The sequence below is a fragment of the Polyodon spathula genome, chromosome 4 (assembly GCF_017654505.1).
Source record: "Polyodon spathula isolate WHYD16114869_AA chromosome 4, ASM1765450v1, whole genome shotgun sequence".
Taxonomy (NCBI): domain Eukaryota; kingdom Metazoa; phylum Chordata; class Actinopteri; order Acipenseriformes; family Polyodontidae; genus Polyodon; species Polyodon spathula.
In genome coordinates this window covers 58,850,138-58,873,437 of record NC_054537.1, presented here as the reverse complement: position 1 = coordinate 58,873,437, position 23,300 = coordinate 58,850,138, and the positions used below count along the sequence as shown (strand labels likewise).

Genomic DNA, 23,300 nt, shown 5'->3' with positions numbered 1-23,300 from the left:
TCCGGGGCTGTTGAGCAGGCAGGTGACCTGGTGAGATCGCTGCCTGCTCATCAGCCACTACTGCTCACTAGCTTGCATGCCTGCTCAACAGCCAACCGACTCACCAGCTCACCTGCCTGCTCATGTTGACAGTGTGTGTTCATATGATCTTTTTAAATTATTTGTTATTTGGGGTCCAAGGGCCAGGTTTGTTATAGCCGAAGGTTCGTTATAATGAAGGGTGTTATAGCGAGGGTGTACTGTACATTAAAGCATTGCTATAAGGTATAGGAATTATAGTTTAGCTTTAGAGAGTGATATATTGGGTGCTTTAGGATTTAGCGGTGGGTGCTTTAGTGTTTTGCATGGCTGGCCTAAGGTCAAAACATCTGAGAAACATAACTGCATTGAAGTGTTAATGCTGTTGAATCTGTAAGGCACTGGATCGCCCAGATTGCCTATTTAGCTGGGATTCAACATGGTCTGTAACCGCTCAATCCATTTTTATGCATATAATAAAGTTCTAATACTGCTCTGATTCGTTAAAACGTCAAATCTGAATGAATCTGTGTGATTTTCTTGATTACTTAAAAGTCGTCTGGATGTTTTGTAAGCCAATGTGCGAACAATCCACTTAGAGGAGTCCAAAACATCTCTGTGTCCTCCTTAAATGTCTCCCACTGAGTTTAAAAGTGTGCTCAGAGCATAACTAGATAAAAGAAGTACATGGAATCTGACAGGCTGGAGAAAAAGAACATGCCACTGTAGTTCGCTGGTGTTATCGTCCTGTGGCTTGTGGGTGACGTCAGACCACGAAATGAATGGCTCAACACAGGCAAGTACTACAAGCATACACTAAGTGAACCCAACGAACAAGTATTGTGCTGGTATAAAACCAGTATGAGTAGCAATTGTTATTTGTGTAATTTATAGATCTCTTTCACTTACGTTCCACCAAACCCCGAGTGAGATGCCTCTTTTATGCAGCTGTGCCGGGACTCAATTGCTTGTTAATTATTCAATCAAGTCTGGGCAGAGTCTGCAATGCTGTCAGCTGAAATTAGCTCATAGCTAAATCTGGGTGCAATACATCCTATGACATGTCATAAATGTTAAAAATTGTATGTTGTCCATGGCAAATAAATAAATAAATAAATGATTGTAATTTCAAGTAAGTTTATGCATTTTATGTTGTGGTCGCGCCGCTGCTTTGTGTAGGGACCTTAGAATAGACACGCAGCAATAGAGTACAGGTATATGCTGTGGTTATTATAGTGAGTACTGGTCCCAGGGAGAAAAGTAACCTGAAACTGTAATGACATGAGAGAATATGACGGCCTCCAGCCACTTGGGGGCAACAGCAGGTGCGCTAGATGTTGCGCTCATACATTAGACCTGATTGTGCAGTGGTGCTGTGAGGGAGACTGCCTGCAAAAAACAAACAAAAAAAAAACAAAAAAAAAAACGCTGTTTTCCGTTTCTGGTAAGAGATTTATCTGGAAGGTCCCAATATCAGGAAAATGTAGTTAGTTTAACAATTTTGATTAGTTGGATGATTTGTATACGGGGAACGGGGCCTGCTGGGATGTAAACATACAGTATATCTATGAGAACGGGAGGGGGTATTATAATTAATCTGTTCATATCAGGGGCATCCTAGTAATATTGTTAATATAACCAAATTGATTTATATAACATACAAGTGTGTTTAATTCGTTTTTGATGTTAGTTGTTACATTTGACAAGAAGTAAAGAAAATATGCGATTGTATTGCATAGCGTTCTCAAGCAGTTTATGTGTGGGTAAGGACTGAGGGAGACTGCCTGCAAAAACAAACGGTATTTGTAGAAAAAAAAGGGAACTTGATTTAAAATTTAATACAAACTTATATTTTGTTATAGGAGAAAGTGTTTGTATGTCCTTTACAAGTTGCCTGAATATATACTAAATTAGAATTATGATTATTATTTATTCAGTGAGCTGATGCTTTTATTCAAGGTGACTTGGAACTATCCAATAGAAAACAAATAAGTAGCTTTTTCTTTGCAACATTCACATTCAATATGAAAGATTAAAAAAAAATTAGCACTGTCTGACTAATTTTTGCAGTTACTGTACAGCTGGAATCCAGCCCATGAACTCTGCTCAAAATACATTAATAGACTATATCAAAACATTAATAAAGCTCAATAATGGAGAAACAGATCCTCCAAGTGTATTTACTGGTATTAATTACAATAGCATAGCATTCTCCATCACAGTGCTAGACATCAGTCTATGTAGATTGCTTCTACATTGCTTTAGATAACTATACTTTGGGAAACAGTCATACGTTGTAAAATCATTACGACACAAAACATGCAGAGTGTGTGTGTATATATATATATATATATATATATATATATATATATATATATATATATATAATGTATGTGTATATATATATGTAATATATATGTATGTATATATATATATATATATATATATATATATATATATATATATATATATATATATATATATATATAATGTTTGTTGAAGCTGACACCCTGGGATCCTTCAAGAAGCTGCTTGATGAGATTTTGGGATCAATAAGCTACTAACAACCAAACGAGCAAGATGGGCCGAATGGCCTCCTCTCGTTTGTAAACTTTCTTATGTTCTTATATATATATATATATATATATATATATATATATATATATAGTATATTACAATATTTGTAAGTCATGTTAGGAATTTCATAAAACATTTCTGTAAGTAATGTTAATAATATGCATGCATTCACACAGATGCCGGCAAGTGCTATTGGTACTTTGAAAAGATGTCACAGATTTGAACACTTCAATTGAAATATTGTAATCAATGGAAGTGTGTGATTATACAAATTTAGTAATTAGGTGTGTATTTGGGTATTTAATGGGGCGTGGTTTAGCTTTGCACTGCTAAGCATTTCATACACCTGCATATAGAGGACAGAAAAAAAACTTTGAAAAACAAACCAGTGTTTTTATTTAGTAGATTATATGGGGGGGGGGCATTACAGCTATGGCCAAAAGTCTTGCATCACACCCTATAGGCAAACAATGTTACGTTGACATATTGAAATTAAATGTCGCTTGTAGTTTTCCAAAAATTAAAAAATTTGACATTTGAAATCAAGCATGAAATACTCTACTACTATTGTAGTTTCCAGTAGACTTTTGAGGTAGCATTTAGTAGTTTCTTAGATTGCATGATGTTAGATAAAATATCGAAATTATGTTCATATATATATAATATATATATATATATATATATATATATATATATATATATATATATATATATATATATATATATATATATATATATCCTAATATTCTTATAGGTGATGTAAAACTTTTAGCCAAAATGTAAATTATATTCGAGTGCATAGCCTATGGTGTGGTACTGACAACTGCCATTCCATTTTTCTATATTGTAAGAAAAGTCAGTGGCGTAGTGCATACCGTTCCTGTGTGTCTGGGTGCAGACTAGCGGTACTGCACCGTGAAAATATCCAGAGGTGCCATGCCACGCCTGTCTGTCTCGGGCATCCTCTGGAGCTCATGACACTTGACTGCTAAGTGACTGACTTTTTTTTTTTTCTTTTTTTTTTTTTTTTATACTATTTAGCAAAATAATGTATAGATATTTTTAAACTGGGTTAATTAGTTGATTTGTCTGAGAAGTCAAAAGTTTTTTTCTGTTGATCATTAACGTTTGAGTTGTGTAGCAACTACCTTGTTTTGCTGCTTCAGCTCTTAAAAACAAAAATCGCTAACATTTTCAGAAAATAACTGCATACAGTTATAATGTTTTGAACGTTACATGTAAGTGCTTTGCTGTTCGTAGGGGGAGCGTAAGTCCATGTAAACGTTGTAATGTCTATGAATGAACCCTCCATAGCAGAACCATTTTCTGACTGTGATGCAACATTTGATGTAGAACAATGTTAGAAAATGCTACCGGGATGCGTTTTTCTGATGTTACACCGGTAGTACATTTATTTTCAGTGGTCACCCTAAGTTGAAAACGGAAGTTTGGTGATTATTGTTGCACATTAACTACACTGCAGGAAAATTAAACATGTATTATTATTTTATTCGAAGTGAGTAGATATAATAAAAATGTAATTAACTACCTGTTGTCACTGGGATAAGGAGAGATTTTGTGGGTCCATTTAAAAACAGGTATATTTTGAATTAAGCCAAGATAAGAAGTTAATGTGAGTTGTATTAACGGTTTTTTTAAGCAGCATGTTTATTAAGATTCAGTTTACAAACATGCTATGGATTTTGAGATTAAAATGATGCAAAAACTAAATGGTCAAATTTAGTCCACTTGTCTTTTTTACATAAAAGTAAAGTTTGATTTATGTTGCTTCTTTTCTTCTGTTATTTTGCAGATCCAAAATGGATAATGGCAGTGAACCCCCACAGATACATTTTTGTGAAGTGAGTTTAATTTTTTATTAAAATTGTCTTTTTGAGCAGCCGTGCCTGCATCAGTTTATTTCAGCAACAGAAAAAAGCATATATAGAAAGAAACATGTAAACTGCAATATTCAGTTTTCAGATTGAACTGTCTGACTCAGCATAAAAATGTGTTCCAAAATCACACCATTATTTTAGATAATGAGATTAAATACATGCCATGGACTTTGTTTGCCTGCTGGGAAAAACTCACTTTCAGCATTGGTTGCTTTGGTGTACAGTAATTAAAGTGATTGTGGCTAACAAACTAATTCCATAACTCGTACTGGTTGTGTGTTTACATTCATTGTATTAGTCTTAAATCTCCAACTTTGAAAGACAAACACGTGTTATAGTGAACGTGTGTTTTTATTGTGCATCGTGATATCTGGTAGTAGATTTGGGTAAAGAGATCTAGTTTGCAAGCCATGCTTTTGGCTGGTGTTGCACTTTCTTGGTCATTTCATCTGGAGGGTGAATTGTCCCCAACCCTTCACTGGCTTATTTACTGCCATTAGCCAACCAGTTGCTTCATTTATTGACTGACATGTTTTCAGCCAGTAACTTGCTTTGACTGAGAAGATACTGGTGAGGTGAAATTACCCAGGAAGTGCAAGTGTAACATATACCCGGAGAAAAAGGCATAGGAACTGATAACTTTTTTATGTTAAAGTACAGAGTGTCATGTTTTAAATGGAAATACATGTTTGCTATAACGTGTGTTTCTTTGAAAACTGTACACGGAAGACTAGTGTAGCAAATAGAAGTGCAAAGCAGGTACCTTTTGGTAGCTGCAATTAAACACTTGTACTGTACAAGGTCTGCTTGGCACCCATTTTTGTTTTCTCTTGTGTGAGTGTGCTTTTTAACAACTAGAAAAAAGGTTCAAGATGGTGTTAATGTTGTACATTTTTCAGTGGTATCCTTTTTGTTTTAGACTTGCAAGGTGACATGTACAAGCAGTGCTGATTTAAAGCATCATAAGGCAGGACGGAAACACAAATTGGTAAGTGTGTATGAAAATATGAAAATACTATTGTCCGTGCAATTGTATTGAGGGGAATGTTAACACTGCAACTACTGGAGATTTATTCCTTCTTAATTTGCTTGCAGACGTGATAATTTTATATACAATACTCCAAAAAATGAAAGGAGCAATATTTCAAACTTGAATTTTTCCAAAACACAGTTAACAACAAGAATCAAAGTTGAGCATTTCAGGGTCCTCCAACTTATTGTGGTGAACTGAAGATTTGTTGAAACAGGGAGATATATAATGTTTAATATTGAAAGTTTAACAAAAATTGACTTTTCAGACCTATATCTCTATTTGCAACTGTTACTGTGAAACATCTGCTATTTTGAATTGGAAATTTTATATACCCCTCTTTTTGACTGCAACAGCCCTGTACAGTGAGCCATATAGAAAACTGGGACATACATTCCTTTATGCCTAATATGCAGCATACATGTGGGAGGGGTCACGCAAAAAACACGAATTATAGACCCAACTCAACACCACACAACCATCATGACAGTAAAAAGAAACATAATGAAGCTTTCTACCTTTTGTATAAGTTAGTGATCAGTAGATGTGTCAGCTGCATGAAGAGCACAGTGTGTGGTTTTCACTAACTCTCCTGTGCAGAATAATTTTTTTTTTTTTTTTTTTAATGGGTAAATATCAGGACATTCTTCCTGTACATCGGGACGCGGGACATTTACTAGGACATTGGGACTGTCCCGAACATTTATGGCCTTAGTCAAAATATATTACCGAATTCTGCCAGGTCAACCCCCCGGTTTGAACAATCTCCCCACCCCTACTTTTAGCTGTAAGTCACATTTCCGTTTTTTAATAACCATACGCAAATAATGCCTGAGGGGGAATACCGCAGCTCACGTGAATAGAAGAAAATGCCTGGAAGTAGTTGCTCTGTGCACTGAATAATTCACGATTAGGGTTAGGGTTATCTTCGGCTTAGATAACGAAGACGTGGAGTTTGGTTTTGGATCAGACGATACAGAATCCGCATTCTGATTTGGTTACGCTTTCCTGTTGTGACACTACAATCCAGATTTATTTATTTATTTATTTATTTATTTTTTAAGACACTGCAATAGCTTGTAACTCGTGCACCATTTTTTGTATTGAACATTTTAATGCTATGGTGCTACTTTGGATGTTAATTTATTTTATGTTGGGTTTTCACAGTGGACACTGCAATGTCTTACTTGCAGAGATTATGTAAAGCCCTTTATTTTAGTTTTAAATGTAGCGACTTTTTTACCTGCAAGTGTGGGTTTTCATGCTTTTGCATTGGACACTGGAGCTTTAAAGTTGAAATGTTTGTTTTGTGAAAACATTTGAAATGACAAAACAGTGGACATACTGCAGCAGCTTTGACTTGTATTTTACCAGTCAGTAAATATGTTAACATCACTTCTTGATTCTATATCGTGACTGTGCTGTGCTCTACCTTTGAATTGCATGCCTAATTGTAAACGTGATTTTGTTTCCTAATGTTAAAAATACTCCCTTTGCAATAATACCTATAATTTCGCCCCTGCCTGAGTCACGACAACTTTATGCCCCTATTTATTTATTTAGCAGACGCCTTTATCCAAGACGACTTGCAGGTGTTACAGGGCAGCATTTAACTCTCTTCATATAAAAATCAACTAAAATTCTGTTTTTTACAGTAGCATCTTGGAAATGGTGTCCCTTTTTTCAGAACACTCGGGGGAACATTATAAAGAACTTCAGGAACCATACAAACTTTTTTTTTCAAATATGTTTTTTTAAATGTTATCTATTTTTTATTATTGTGTATTCTACTTGGAGGTACATGTATAAACATGTGTTATTCTATGACCAAAGGGACCTTCCAATACCTCTTAAAGTTTTGTTGAAAAATATTCATGTTTGGGCAAATTACAAGACATTGAGTGATTGCAATGACATAATACATGTTTATTCTCAGGGTCTTTCTAAGCAATAATGGGCACTACTCTTGATTTCATATTCTCAAAATAAATATTTATAAATAAGTTATTCATTCCCTTACTATTGATAATAAAGGAAAAAAAAGCTTACCTGATAAATTTAGTTCATGAAATAGTATCTGCTTATATTGCAGAAAACAGGAGTTGTTTAAAATGGTCAGTGTTGGCTGCAGAAAAAAGCAGACAAAATTGATTTTTTAAAAACAACCTTGAATGACCTATTCAGCAACATTTTCGAGTTTTGTAAACCTTTAAAACATACGTTGACACGTTAATTACAATGACTGTGTAATTCCCATAGCCTATTTTGCTGCCTTTAATCCCAAAATATTACACTGGAGAAACCTTAACTACAAACCTGAAATGACAAAACCAAAGCTTTTGTGTTTTTCTTATACACACTATACATTTCTGGTAGTATGTATACATAATTTTTTATGAAGTTTTAAAATCACAGATACCATCAGGTTATTATTAAATGATATAACATACTGTATGGCACTGGAGCCTATCAGCCAAAAAAATAAACATCTTCTACGACTAAGCATAGACCTATGTTACATTGTATATTACTGCAAAGGCAGACAGTTGAAATCAATGCCATTCTTCACAATCGTTTTAATGATATCCTGACATACTGTTGTTATGTGGTTAGAGACAAGATGCGGTGTATCTACCAAGTAAGCAATAAGTTCCTCTGAATTAGCAGTTGCAAAACTCTGTGGGATGAAAATAATGTACAAAACACAGTTGCCAATGATATGCATTTCAAGCCAGTACTGCAAAGTACGGTGGCCCTGTCATCAAAACGAAGTCCGTTGTTTTATCGTGTTTACATGGTCACAGTCCTAGAACCCAACCCTGCTTCAGCCATACAATTAGTCTTCAAAATGGCTTCCAAGCTGTTTAGTTGTAACACAGCAACCCAAGAGGAACTATGTCTTTTTGCTTTAAGAAGTCTGTACTGCTGTACCAAAGAGGATGCTAACTACACAATGGAAACTGCACAAGTATTAAATAAGGTTAATGCTTATTAGGGTTACCTAAAAGGTAGGGCTGGGACGATGGTGTTTTTTTTTTTTTTTTTTTTTTTTTTTTTTTTTAGTATCGATGCATCGTTTTCATAAAGACCCAATGAATCGTTTTTTCATAACGCAAAAGAAACATGTAAATAATAAGTACATATATTTTCATCAACTCTAATCACAAAAAGTAAACGTTTCTCCAGTCGAACTTAAAACTACACATTTCTAAGTATTTATGTTTAGTCACATTGTCGGCGAGGTTCCCCACAAAGTTAATACAACATTACAAATATTACTGTCTTACCGTAAGGTGTCTTGACAGCAACCGGATTAGAAAAAAAAAAAAAAACCTCCCAACAGGGAACACAAGAATAACTATGTACAACTACGACGTAACAAAGTCCGTGCTCTCCAGAGCTTATTTTCTGTTTTTATTCAGAAATATTATGGCATCCGCATTCTCCTGTTTCAAAGAACAGAGTTTGTTCACAAGCATCCCTGCTTTGCTGAACACATGCTTGCTCTGGACTGATGTTGCTGGGATACTTAGCATGCTCTTTACCAAGGCTGATAGGTTGGGAAAGCGTGTCTGGTTATTTTCCCATACCAAATCAGGGGATCTTTGCTGATGTTTAATAGAGTTTCAGAAGCATAAATCGTCATCTCTTGTTGTGTTAAGGTTTCCTTGGAAGTAGTGCGTGTTTGTTGCTGTCCATGAAGTAACAATTCCATTGCTTGTTCGGTCTTCGTTTTCTTTTTAACAAGGAAGTCCTCTGTGCTGCACTCACTTATACAGGCACGGTTTCCATCATTTTCCAGATTGTCCTCCACCAAACTTTGTAGTTTGGAAGACAATGTTTAAGACACGCAGGCTTTGGCCTGTTTGGATAGGAAATCCAGATGGGGAAATTGTGGGATCAAGAAATGACACAAAGCAGTGGCATCACCTCATTGTTTGGGTCATTCATCTGATGTAAACAAAATCGCTGAGACAAATTACACACTAGCTTGTCTCAAACTCTGTGTAACCTGGAATTAGCAAATCAGTTGAATTTGAAGAAGACAGTGTCTCCCCTTCATCGGGAACTTCAGTCAGTCTGTGCTTTATCCCTGTTGCAAGTGGGTACAAAGAACTAGCTGTAATGTTTTTCTCTGCACTCAAAAGTACTGTAACCAGTTCAAATGGCTCTAGTAGAGGTATATCTCAGCCATTAGCTTCCACTGCTCAGTCATGAGATCTAAAATAGCTGCATCAGACTTTTTGGTCAAGTCTGGGTTTGACAAAACAGCAATTACTGGCCATTTTAATTCAAGAAAGCTTTCAAACATATAATAAGCTGTGTTCCACCTTGTTTGTACATCCTGTATTAATGTGCATCCATTCTCCTTCCTGCTGCCACTAATGTATGGACTTGTCATACCTCCTCCAAGCTTTTCTAAATGCAGAGATTTATATTGTGCTCTGCACAGCTCACTCTTGCCACGCTACCAAAAAGTAACACAGCAAGCTCGCTTGCAGGAAGCAAAGACATTGCTCTGCACACGTTGGCTGCGTTGTCATGAACACAAACTATTACTTTTGTAGCCACTTCAAACTCTGTGTTTATCTGATTGATTGCTTCTGCTAAAATCACAGCTGTGTGACCCTGTAATTTTCATGTCACAATACTTTTGACTGGAGTTCCCAGTTTTGCTTAATGTAATGGCAGGTGACTGTTAAAAATACTTCTCGTGGCATACATCCATACATCGGTAGTGATGGACATTGAATTACACTAGTGACTTAAATCCTGTCTAAGCTTTTCCTTTGCACGTTCTTGATCCAGAGTAATGAATTTGGAGATTGTCTTTCGACAGGGCATTTCATAGCCCGGAGCAAGATTCGCAATCATATTTTTAAACGCAGCTCCCTCTACTGTACTAACTGGTCTGATATCTTGTGTGACAACATCCACTGTCAGGTCTGTGATTTCTTTTGCTCTGATGTTTTTTGGATCAGCTTTTTTTCCAAAATAAGCTGTCACAGTTGCTGCTATCGTGTTTTGTTGGGTGTTGTCTTACTAAATGATCCCGCAGGTTGGTGGTATTGCCACAGAAGCTCATTAGAACTCCACAAACAGAGCATTTTACCTTTTATATTTTGTTCTTTTTTAAAAAAAACTTCCAAACATCTGACAGCATGATTTAAAATTACATTAAATCGACAGTTTAGCTAGCAAAATCTGATCCTGAAATGCAGCCTACCTCTAGTCTCATCTCTAGGGTTTTCTTTTGGCATGCTTACTCTGAAAACATACGTGCTGTAATTTTTTTTAAATTATTATTATTTAAAGGAACCAAAGGAAAGGTAAGGAATAAGAGTGTAGATTTACATTTTGCTGGTCCTGATAAACAGTCCTATTAATTAACCGATTAATTTTTTTTTTTTTTTCAACCATCGATGGTTATTTTATCCATTGATGGTTATTCTAACAAATTGATGCATTGTCCCAGCACTACTAAAAGGAGAGATGAGCCATGATAGAGTTGAAATTGATGTGATAACAACTATGTGGGAACAAATATCTTGCTGTATAAATGTCAGCTTAAAAAGCAGTTCTAGAAATAATTAAGATACTTCTTTTATTAAGCTGACTGTATCCAGTACAATTTGGTTTATCCTTGGGAACTATGAAAGAGTTGCCATTTTAATTTGTTGTAAGTATTCCTTGCCAAGTCATTTTAGGAGAATGTCTTGCAGGTAATAAATAGTACTACAGAAGTTGCTTTTTCACACACTAGTGGAAAATATATTTAGATATGGAATCAGTTATTTCAGGAATGAAGAATTGCTTAAGAAGCACAACTTAATGTTTGTTTAGTTTATGGAGAACTAGGGAAGGCCCTTGCCTAGGACCACTTACAGGTAACTTTGTTTTATTGCTAATGGTTTTTAAGAGAATCTCTTATGTTTTATACTGTGGCAGTTGCTTTAATGAATTACCCGAATGCTATCGTTGTTTGTTTTGTCATGTTGTACGAGTAAATCATTATTGTTTAAACAAACTGAATATTCTCAATTTGCAAGCTTGCTTGTACAAGGCTCTCGGGGACACGGGTACCTGCGTCCTTTAGGCAAGCATGGTTTGTTAGGACTCTCAGGTTTGCAGTTGTTTGTGTCCTGGGGAGGTGCGTCTTTCCGTCTGATGCCCCCCGCCCCCAAAAATGTGTGTGTGTGTGTGTGTGTATATATATATATATATATATATATATATATATATATATATATATATATATATATGTGTGTGTGTGTGTTTTTATCATGCAGGTAATACAGCTGCATGTGAGGTGCAAGCTTCAGAATGTTGCTGCGCTCTTGCTTAGCGTTGTAATTCCTGCTGTGAACAACTGAAAAAAACATGGACCTGGGAGCTGCTTCGATCGGAGAGGACGGATCACCCCTTTCTCGTGATCTGTGCATGGTTGCGTGTTTTGCTAAAATCCATTTCAGGCTTTCTTACTGACTGCTTTACATTACTGTTTGCTGACAAAGAAATGGCACAGAGAAGCTTAATAGATTTTTTTTTTTTTTGCCCCGGACAAGAATGTATTTTTTCCTGGTTGCGTCTTTTTAAAGTATGGTTAAAGTTCAAAAGACAGTAAAGTCAAGCCGTGTAGTAGCCAGGGTAGCTTCGTTTTCTGCTGTCTTTATTGGCAGTACTGTAGTTTAAGGGTCTACTGGCTGCTTGTAAACTCTTGTTGGGTACCGGTGGGTTTTTTTCCACAAAATTACTGTAGCTAGATATAGAGAAAACGAAATAAATGTGGTCATTTAAATCTCCTTACTACGAGTCAACCAAAAAAAAGACAAAAAAAAAACCTTTCAAATTAAAAAAATTCAAATAAACAGAGACTGTGCGATGATTGGTTAAAAAGTTAATAACCTGGACCCCTACTTAAACATTCATAAACTATTGTTGTTGTCTCTGATGATGCCATTAACCTTTTAAGGACCGTTATCATGTAAACACTATAAAAAACACACTTAGTTTCTTTGACTTCCTGGGCCACCATACTTTGCAGTACAGCTTGTTTACACATATCATTGGATAAAGGAGAGATTGAACTTCACTGCCTGATTGTGGCGTCACACGAAAAAACTAAGAGCCTACTGGTGCTCAATTATTAAATTCCACCCTAATAAAGCCCCCCTTACACCTTCTAACACTATACAAACCTTTTCTCCTGTGTATGTGGATGAGTGTAGAGGTTCATGTGATTAGTCCAGACCCAATGATAAACTGTCATCATCTATGGTTGCTAACGAATAAAGTAAATAAATAATAACAATAAATGAAACCTGTCTACTGGCGCCAGAATTTAATGTCACTCATGCCATATGCGGTACCCTGGAGCTAGATTGGGTCGGGTCGGCACAGCTCCATGGTGAATCTTAGTCAGGAGAGCACAGGTTTGCATCCTGGCTGTGTGCAGTTTCCAGTCTTTGCTGAGGATTCTACATGGAGCGTTGCATTGGCTGTTGTGGGTTAGAGAGGCAAACCAAATGGGAACGGTTTCTCCTCTTCATGCTACAGGGGACCCTACTGGCCAGGTGTGCCTGGTGAGCTCAACTGGACACTTGTAGGTCTGGCCTTTGTCCCTCCAGGGGCCTGTAGCATGCTGACCTCTTCTATCAAGCTCTTGGGTGTATAGGGGAATTGTTGCGGTGAGGAATCTTAATTGGACATATTCAATTGGGTGAAAATCAGGGGGTAAAATAATTGGGCATTGTAAATAAAATTAAAAAAGGTGCGTGGCAACTACATCTGTCCTGTGTGTTAACAGGGCTTGGCGTTGTGCTGTCACTGGGGCTCCTAGTGCAGGTTGTACTCTGGTAGGCAGTCTTTCACACAAGGTGATACTGAATATGGTTTTTGTGACTCACTAATTTTAGTTATTTTGCTTATTTTTCCGGACAACATCCATTTGCAGAGATTGAAAACCGGGAAGGGTAAGTACATAACGTGTAATAGTGAAAAACATACTTAATAACACAATATTGAGTCCAGGTTATAGCCTATAAGGACAGTAGGTTGTTGCTGAATCAAATAATCCTGTTGTGGTACAAAGCATGGAGAGCAGTCCTACTTTAGTAAGTTGTTTGGAGGTAAAGGGATGCTTTCCTGTGTGGCACACATACTGAACCATGTCTGTGGAGCACACAGAATGTATAGATGGTTCAGTGCATGTTGCCATAAAATTATTGTAAGAAAATAATATCCTAAATCTTACCTGTCCTGCACTTTCATTCACTATATAGGTTTCAGATGTGCAGTCTTGTATTTCATTTTTCAGTTTTCTTACCTTGCCTCCCAAAAAGTCTGCTATTGCAGTAGTGTCTTTGGGGGCAAGAAATCTTGAGGTCCCCGAGTGGCTCATCCAGTTAAAGCACTGCCGCTGGGAGGCAGGATGAGTCACACAGCTTGGAAGGCGTCATTTTGCATCTGGGCTGTGCAAAGAGGCCGAACATTGTTGGGGAACCCAAAGGGGGCATCACATTGGCTCCGACACTCCCAAGTTGGGGGATAGGAAACCAGTAGGGATTGCTTCATCACGCAACAGCGAACCCTACTGACCAGACACAGAGCACATTTTCAGAGTAGGTAAAAAGCAGGGCTGATCTCTGTTTTCTGGGATTGGTAGCCCACCCACCTCTGCTCTGAATTGCTCGCCGTAAAAGCGATTCTGGCTTTAGGCTTGTGAGATCGGAGGACGCTCACATTCCCTCAGAACGTCTGTGAGGAGAAAAAAATATTTGGGACATTCCAAATTGGAGGGATGGGGGGGGGGGGGGGGATAAATAAAAATAATAATTGGTCCCTCTAAATTAAAAAATAAAAATAAAAATAAAAAAATCTTGATAGCTGCAATGTATGTTAGTCATTAGGAGAAGCAGCTGGTTGTTTTTGACTGGAGAGAAGGGCTGAAGCGGTGGGAACTATTTCTCTCCCTAGCTGCAATGACTAAATTTGCAATACTATCTGAAAGCAAGGCCTGCAGACAGAGATCTCTTAATTATATGTTTGAGACCTGCATGGCATGGAAAATGTATGGAATTATTTTGTTAGCCACAATCATTTTAAGTCTTAGACTTTGCGTTTTCTGTAAATTTTGCAGGATAGTTGGTCAGATGCTGTATAAGCTTCCCTTCACAGCTCTGCAAGCAAGAGTACCTCAATACTTACTTGAACACCACCTGTCTCGCACAGAGACTGACAATTGTGTCACATTTTGTGGTGTTTTTTGTTTTGTATCCACAAGAGACTAGGTTGTATCCAGCAAACTCCTATCCTCCAGATTCTAGCCTAGGCTTCCTGAGGCAGAAGGCTGGTGAATCCCCCCACCCCCCTTGTAAGTACATAAGTCTTGTTAATGAAGCTGTAGCCATCATTTGTCTGCCAGCTTCAATAGTATTTTGACTTCTGTTCTAAGACACATGGCGACTGTGAACAGATTGTTTGCCCTAATGAGCCCTGTGTGTTAGTGGCATATCTTGATTGTCTGGCCATGTGTCGTCTTGAAACAGAAGCTAACTAATGCCCTGTTCACACTTGCATTTTTATACCGGTATCATTGCAGAACAGTATCACAACGCCTGTTCATACTGGAGTTGTTACTGGCGTCATACCGATATAACTATCAATACGAAACCCAGACCGGTGTCTGTTTCATACCGATACAGTTGTGATATGACTGAACAGATCAGTGTGGACAGATGGATAGATAAGACAACGGAATATATGAGCATATGCACACTTACACCAAGAATATTCTGTATTTGCCAAGATTCTCAACTCCGCCTTTATTTCAGTCATGCGGGTTTAATTAATTTGTTTTTTATATTGACAGATAAGTTACAGTAGTAAAAACATATACAAACTGACGGCTAATACCAATAAATCTAAGTTTTGTAATTGCTTCTGTCTATTAGTACTGTGTGAAACGCTCGTCTCTGTTTTCTGTGCATGCGCCATCTCTAGTACTGCGTTCAGAGAAGTATTTTTCATATAGATTACAGTATGTCAACATTACCACGGGTTATATTTTTTGTCAAGACACCCTGGGCAATACTAAAATAGATGTCACCTGTTTTTTTTATATTTTTAAACATTGATTTAAAATAAGCTCAAAGCAGCTCTTCTCCAGAACTCTATATCCTACAACCCTTTGCGCGCAGTGTGCCAGAGGTCCAATAGAGAATCAGTGGAGTGTGTAATACAGAATATCTTTAAGTGTATCCGTATAAACCAGCTGAAATGTGGACAGGTATATCGCAATATTATCTGGAGTTGAAAAGTGAGTTTGGGTAGAAAGTGTTATTGTTCCTATACAAGTGTGAACAGGGCTTACTACTAGAGAAATTTGTTTTTAAGTGGTAGGATGTAAATAATCAGGTTAGAATACCCAACACAAAGGTGAAATTAATGCCATATTTCCATCTGCAACTGAGACAGAACCTATTGTAGTTGGAATTCTTTTCAGCCCTACTTAGGATTGCGAGGCTGGCATGACACCATCTCTTCAGCTAATGATGGAATTCACGTAAGTGAGCGTCCCATGTAAAGAAATGCCAGTGGCAGGGCTGTTGAAAATATTGATGCTATCAGGGACATATTGGAAGTTAATGAATTATAAAAAAAATAGCAATTATCTTTAACTGTTGTGTAATGTCTGATGTTATATTGTAGACTACAGATGGAATTGGCTTTAGTTTCATGGTGCAGATGGAAATGTGGCACAATGCATTCGGGTCAGACCAGGTTTGGCAATAATCTTTGGGTCTTATGACTCCTGTCATTGCTGGTACTGTATATACTTAGAGGTAGCTGCTGTCTGTGTGAAAGTAGATGACATCACTGAGTTTTTTGTATGTGTATTTTCAGTGCAAAATTCAAAAACCCTGGAGCAGTATCTTCAAAATTGTCATCCGCACGCCCCTGTTATTGGTAAGTGGCACTGTTAACTTGAAGATTAAAGAAAGGGGGGAGTTCTGTACAGCACGACATGCAAAAAAATACAGAATTGCCTCTTACTTGCAGCTGCTCTGTGGAAATGATATTCAGTCTAAGCCGGGTCTTATGGTGCTCCATGTGGCCAATTGGGTGTATTTTAACAGCAGCGGCAGTGGTGAATAACATGGTGTGGAAGGGAGGAAGCCCAACAGGTGGAAATATTGTGCATTTTTTATTTAAGTTTTGCATGGATGGGGTTAATTCCATCCATGGCATAATCCACGTGGAAAAAGTGGCTGGAGCCTTGATTTGAATAATTTGTCAATCAGGCCCCAGCCACAACCTATGTAAAAGGAGCGAGAAGCTTTGTTTGCTGGATGAGTTTGGAGAGAAGAACCACCTTTAGTGAAGGCCACTTACCAGCCTAAAGGTGACTATTGTTTTTGTTGTATGACTTGTGTTTTGTTTAACTCTTGATTTTGGTCATTGTACATTGTCTATTTATTCCTGTCGTTTGGTGTGTTTTGTTAATAAACATGCGCAACAGTGCTTTCACTGCAGCTTCCTGACTAATTTCTGACGATATCCTTTCACACTGGTGTCAGAGTGGGAAAGTGCCCCCTAGGGACTCTGAGCTGAAGGGGCTCCGTGGTGCAAAACTCGTAGGGTTTCGGCACCTGAGAGAAGAGTGCCCTTACGAAAGACGCGGTGTAGTCTGCGGATGAATGGCTTTACCTGATGGCCCAACAGCTGCTGCCTGCCAAGGAGATGGGCCGCTCTGCATCCCAAGCTCTGTGGGATGGCGGATTAGACGGCCTCCTCGACTGACTGGAGGACCAAGGTTGGTGCCTTGTGTTCAGGGAGTTTGGGCACACAGTGGTATGTTGCCTCCTCCGACATGAAGGAGCTGCCCAAAAACGGAAGGGGAGGAGCAGCCGTTTCTGGAGGCGAGTAAAGGAGCCGGTGCCATCTCCAAAGCCAGAAGGGGAGGGGCCGCTGCCAGCACCAGTGCCAAAGGGGAGGAGCCATTACCGTCTCCAGTGCCAAGGTGGGGTTGGAGAGCGGCCACCATCTCCAGAGCCAAAAGGGGGGGGGGAGCTACTGTCTTCCCGAGAGCCAGAGGGAGAGAAGTCACTGCCATCTCCCGTGCCAGAGGGGGAAGAGCTTCCACCAGCTCCAGACTCAGAAGGACAACTGCCTGAGCAGCATGGTGAAAGCCAGCTGCATGTCCGGAGGGTCCAGCATCCGCACATCCACGTCGAGAGGTTACCTAGATTGGTAAAAAGGCCGTATGCTAGGGCTCTATTCAAAGGTTTGTTCACTAGCCTGGAATTCAAAGGTAATCTAAACCTTTGAAGGTTCATCAGGCGGCATTCACGCACTGTATGTTTTTATTTAATTTTTTCTCTTAACAGAAACAGTTTGACAATGTGTGAATACTATAAATCACATATTAAATGTCACTCACATGCACAATTCAATGTTTAGATTTGTTTAATGTATATTACTTAAACAAAAGTTGTATTAAAATCCACTACAAATTGTTCTATGTAGAAACTATATGGCGCAGCTACCGTGCATTGGAGCAGGGTATATTATGCCAAAGCAGAAATGCAAGACGTATATACAGTGCAAAAGTTTTAGGCAGGTGTGAAAAAATGCTGTAAAGTAAGAATGCTTTCAAAAATAGACATGTTAATAGATTATATTTATCAATTAACTAAATGCAAAGTGAGTGAACAGAAGAAAAATCTACATCAAATCCATATTTGGTGTGACCACCCCTTGACTTCAAAACAGCATCAATTTTTCTTGGTACCTTTGCACAAAGTCAGGGATTTTGTAGGCATATAGTCAGGTGTATGATTAAACAATTTACCAGACAGGTGCTAATGATCATCAATTCAATATGTAGGTTGAAACACAATCATTAACTGAAACAGAAACAGCTGTGTAGGAGGAATAAAACTGGGTGAGGGACAGCCAAACTCAGCTAACAAGGTGAGGTTGCTGAAGACAGTTTACTGTCAAAAGTCACACACCATGGCAAGACTGAGCACAGCAACAAGACACAAGGTAGTTATACTGCATCAGCAAGGTCTCTCCCAGGCAGAAATTTCAAGGCAGACAGCGGTTTCCAGATGTGCTGTCCAAGTTCTTTTGAAGAAGCACAAAGAAACGGGCAACGTTGAGGACCGTAGACGCAGTGGTCAGCCAAGGAAACTTACTGCAGCAGGTGAAAGACACATCATGCTTACTTCCCTTCGCAATCGGAAGATATCCAGCAATGCCATAAGCTCAGAATTGGCAGAAAACAGTGGGACGATGGTACACCCATCTACTGTCCGGAGAAGTCTGGTCAGAAGTGGCCTTCATGGAAGACTTGCGGCCAAAAAGCCATACCTCCGACGTGGAAACAAGGCCAAGCGACTCAACTATGCACGAAAACACACGAATTGGGGTGCAGATAAATGGCAGCAGGTGCTCTGGACTGATGAGTCAAAATTTGACTCGCCGAAGGGCTGGAGAGTGGTACATGAATGAGTGTCTGCAAGCAACAGTGAAACATGGTGGAGGTTCCTTGCAAGTTTGGGGCTGCATTTCTGCAAATGGAGTTGGGGATTTGGTCAGAATTAATGGTCTCCTCAATGCTGAGAAGTACAGGCAGATACTTATCCATCATGCAGTACCATCAGGGAGGCATCTGATTGGCCCCAGATTTATTCTGCAGCATGACAACGACCCCAAACATACAGCGAAAGTCATTAAGAACTATCGTCAACGTAAAGAAGAACAAGGAGTCCTGGAAGTGATGATATGGCCCCCACAGAGCCCTGATCTCAACATCATCGAGTCTGTCTGGGATTACATGAAGAGAGAGAAGCAACTGAGGCTGCCTAAATCCACAGAAGAACTGTAGTTAGTTCTCCAAGATGTTTGGGCCAACCTACCTGCCGAGTTCCTTCAAAAACTGTGTGCAAGTGTACCTAGAAGAATTGATGCTGTTTTGAAGGCAAAGGGTGGTCACACCAAATATTGATTTGATGTACATTTTTCTTCTGTTCACTCACTTTGCATTTAGTTAATTGATAAATATAAACTATTAACATGTCTATTTTTGAAAGCGTTCTTACTTTACAGCATTTTTTCACACCTGCCTAAAACTTTTGCACAGTACTGTAAAAGGAAGGCAGCGAGGGATGCAAGATGTTTATAAAGGAAGGAGTGGCTGAAACTATGAAGATAAAACAATTCAAATAAAAACAAAATCTAAACAAATCAGTTTACAATGATATTCACTTCAATTTTTCTTTCACTAAAGAATTACACAGATAACAGCAACAGATAACTTTTCCACATTTTATAGTGTTACAACATGGAATCAAAATGGATTTAATTAGAAGTCCATAATGTCAAAGTGAAAAATAAAATCTACACAATTGTTCTAAATTAATAACAAATGTAAAACAGAAAATAATTGATTGCATTAGTATTCACCCCCTTTGATATGACACACCTAAATAAGCTCTGGTGCAACCAATTGTCTTTAGAAGTCACATAATTAGTTGAATGGAGTCCACCTGTGTGCAATTAAGGTGTTTCACATGATTTCAGGTTAAATACACCTGTCTCTTAGAGGTCCCACAGTTGGTTAGTACATTTCCTAACAAAAACTACGTCATGAAGACAAAGGAACATTCAAAGCAAACCCGGAATAAAGTTCTTCAAAAGGACCAATCAGGGGTAGGATATAAGAACATTTCCAAGGCATTGAATATCCCCCGGAGCACAGTAAAGACCATTATTAAGAAATGGAGAGAATATGGCACAACTGTGAATCTGGCTAGAACAGGCCGTCCTCAAAAACTGATTATCCGGGCAAGAAGGGCACTTGTCAGGGAGGCCACCAAGAGGCCTATGGCAACTCTAAAGGAGTTACAGTCTTCCGAGCTGGGAGACATTGTGCATATGGCAACAATAGCCCGGGTGGTTCACAAAACTGGCCTTTATGGGAGAGTGGTAAAAAGAAAGCCATCGTTGAAAAAAACTCACATCAGATCTCAGCTAGAGTTTGCCAGAAGGCATGTGGGAGACTCTGAGACCAAGTGGAAGAAGATTCTATGGTCTGATGAGACCAAAATAGAGCTTTTTGGCCTCAACGCTAACCGCTATGTTTGGCGCAAGCCTAACACCGCACATCATCCTGAGAACACCATCCCTACTGTGAAGCATGGTGGTGGCAGCATCATTCTATGGGGATGCGTCTCTGCATCAGGGCCTGGAAAGCTCATGAAGACAGAGGGCGAAATGGATGCTACCAAAGGTGCCTCTACCAAATATTGGCTCAAGGGGTTGAATACTTATGCAATCAATTATTTTCTGTTTTGTTTTTGTAATTAATTTAGAACAATTTGTATAGTTTATTTTTCACTTTGACATTATGGACTTGATCAGTGGCAAAAACTCCTAATTAAATCCATTTTGATTCCATGTTGTAACACAATAAAATGTGGAAAAGTCCAAGGGGGGTGAATACTTTTGAGAGCCACTGTGTATCAATTGCCAACAGGTTTATTGTTCTGTATCCCTGGATTGCAATTTAAATAGCGCCCCTTTTAAAGCAAACACATAAGATAATTAATACTGCAAGTCATTTCTTTGTTAATTTTACATATTTGTTAAATTTAACAAGCCGTGTGTTTTTTCCATATATATATCTGTTTTTTACGAAATCAGCGGTGTGTAATGTAGTGACTACATCCTCCTCACAGTGAGAGGAAAGCCACCAGTTTTCATTAAGGAATGTAGAGCTACAAAACATTTGAGCTAGTTTTAATCCAGCCCATGGCTAAACGATGCTAATTACAGCTTTAAAGACAGGCAGAGAGAACATAAATAAATGTAAAAATCTCCCAGCCCTATATTAATAAGTAACAGTTGCTACCAGATGCCAAGCAGCAGTGCACTGCCTTGAAAATTGTAACTTTGTTTCCCAATGTGTCTACATAACAAATGTAGGAAAGGCAGAACTTTCCCGATTTAGCATGGGTGTCTGTAACATGTTTTCAAGTCTCATCTGTGTTACGTTAGAGACCAGAACAATTTATAATGTGTGAGTAGACCTATTAAACGTGTCAAATAGAATGAAAACATTTTAGTGCCGAAGACAAAAAATCGAACCTACGGAATTGAATACTACCTTTCATACTTTAGCATAATCGCGATTTTTGGACGAGAAACGCAGTGATCACCCCCTGTCCTGCTAAATTTGGATATAATCTGAAGGCAATATGGATTGGGTGCGAGCTGCTGCATGGTTATTGCTCTGAAGAAACAATAACCAATACATTAAACGCAGGTAAATGGTACTGTCAGTACAGATGTGACGTCAGACAGCACAGTGTTTTACCCATAATGGGTTGCGGTATCTCATTGCATGCCCTTTCTAAAAGCTATACCCAGACATTAAACTAGTGTGTTTATTCGAACATACCAATAGTGCTTACTTTCCAATTTCCTCATATTTTCCCATCATTTCTGTTTGTATTCTTTACCAAGATACTTCTTGTGCTGCTTATCATAAAGAATAAGATATTCTGCCCTGCTATAATCAGACATTCCCCCATCTTGCCTGTGATATTTGACGTGCAAATCTGAATCCAAAAATAGCAGTGAAACGTTGGCCGAAAAAGCGCAGCGAATAAACGCTGTAGCGTGAATTAGTCCTGCGCGGGTCCGATTTTTACGACCCCGCTTCCGACCCGGACTCGTTACTAAAGGACCTGACCGGAATCCGCAACCCACTCCGTGATGTCTGTGTAAAGGCCATAGGAACAATGGCTAGCAAGACAGATATTTCACATATTTATAGCAGAAAAAAGTGTTATGGACAGGATCATTTTTTTATAACTATGGGAATACATTCGCAATGTGCTTGTTTCGTGATGGAGCTCTGCCTTCAGTAAAGCCCGGAACACACTGTCAGGTACGATTGTCGCATCTCAATGGAGGCAGGATAAATAGTAAAAATAAGATTACCTACAGTGGCTCTCAAAAGTATTCACCTCCCTTGGACTTTTCCACATTTTATTGTATTACAACATGGAATCAAAATGGATTTAATTAGGAGTTTTTGCCACTGATCAACACAAAAAAAGTCCATAATGTCAAAGTGAAAAATAAAATCTACAAATTGTTCTCAAGCAGTCGCTCAAATGATGGAAACATTTAGCACTGGACAGGACCACGATCACTGTATTATGCACCAGGAAGCACGTTTTACCTAGTCCTGTAGAGTCGTACTTCGTGATGCTATGGCGTTGGTTGTCTATACTATCAATTAGATTCTAGTACCTGTTGGAAGAAGTATTATCTTATGGACATTACAGGTCATTTGACTCTACGTAATCTACCGCCACCTGCCTTGATGCCATGACCAGTTGATAAAGGTTATGTGGTGTGATGAATCCTGTTTTGAAGAGTCTCTGGATACCAACCCAATGGAGGGTCTAATCTGTATTTAAATGTTGCATCATGGGCTATTCGTATCTTCTATTCTCCTTGACACAACTAAGATCCATTCTCCTGGATTGATAGTGACAAATATCGGGATGACGCAGTGTAAAGGTAACAGAGTGCTCTGACAATTAATTCCCAGGGTTAGGTGGAAGTTGTCCATCTAGAAAGGGCACAGCTACAGTATATTTAGTCATTGCTTCAGAGGGAAAGACTTGTGGCAACCACAGATTGGAGGAGAAACGTGACTGAAGGTACAAAAGGGGACGTGGCTAGGTAATTTCATC

General features: G+C 38.5%; 1 protein-coding gene across 2 annotated transcripts in view; it reads left to right on the top strand.

Moving 5' to 3' along the window:
* The first annotated feature begins 1,410 nt into the window (after positions 1-1,410).
* The window catches only part of LOC121314681, a 38,978-nt gene continuing 17,088 nt past the window's right edge, over positions 1,411-23,300 (top strand). Inside the window, exons 1-6 of one of the 2 annotated variants that reach the window (XM_041248182.1) lie at positions 1,411-1,462; positions 4,409-4,457; positions 5,413-5,481; positions 13,478-13,496; positions 14,807-14,896; positions 16,429-16,491. In XM_041248182.1, coding sequence (XP_041104116.1) covers positions 4,416-4,457; positions 5,413-5,481; positions 13,478-13,496; positions 14,807-14,896; positions 16,429-16,491 — 283 coding nt within the window. In that variant the 5' untranslated portion in view covers positions 1,411-1,462; positions 4,409-4,415. Of the gene's footprint in view, positions 1,463-4,408; positions 4,458-5,412; positions 5,482-13,477; positions 13,497-14,806; positions 14,897-16,428; positions 16,492-23,300 lie in introns of those variants that run through there. The other variant, XM_041248183.1, reaches the window with a different exon arrangement.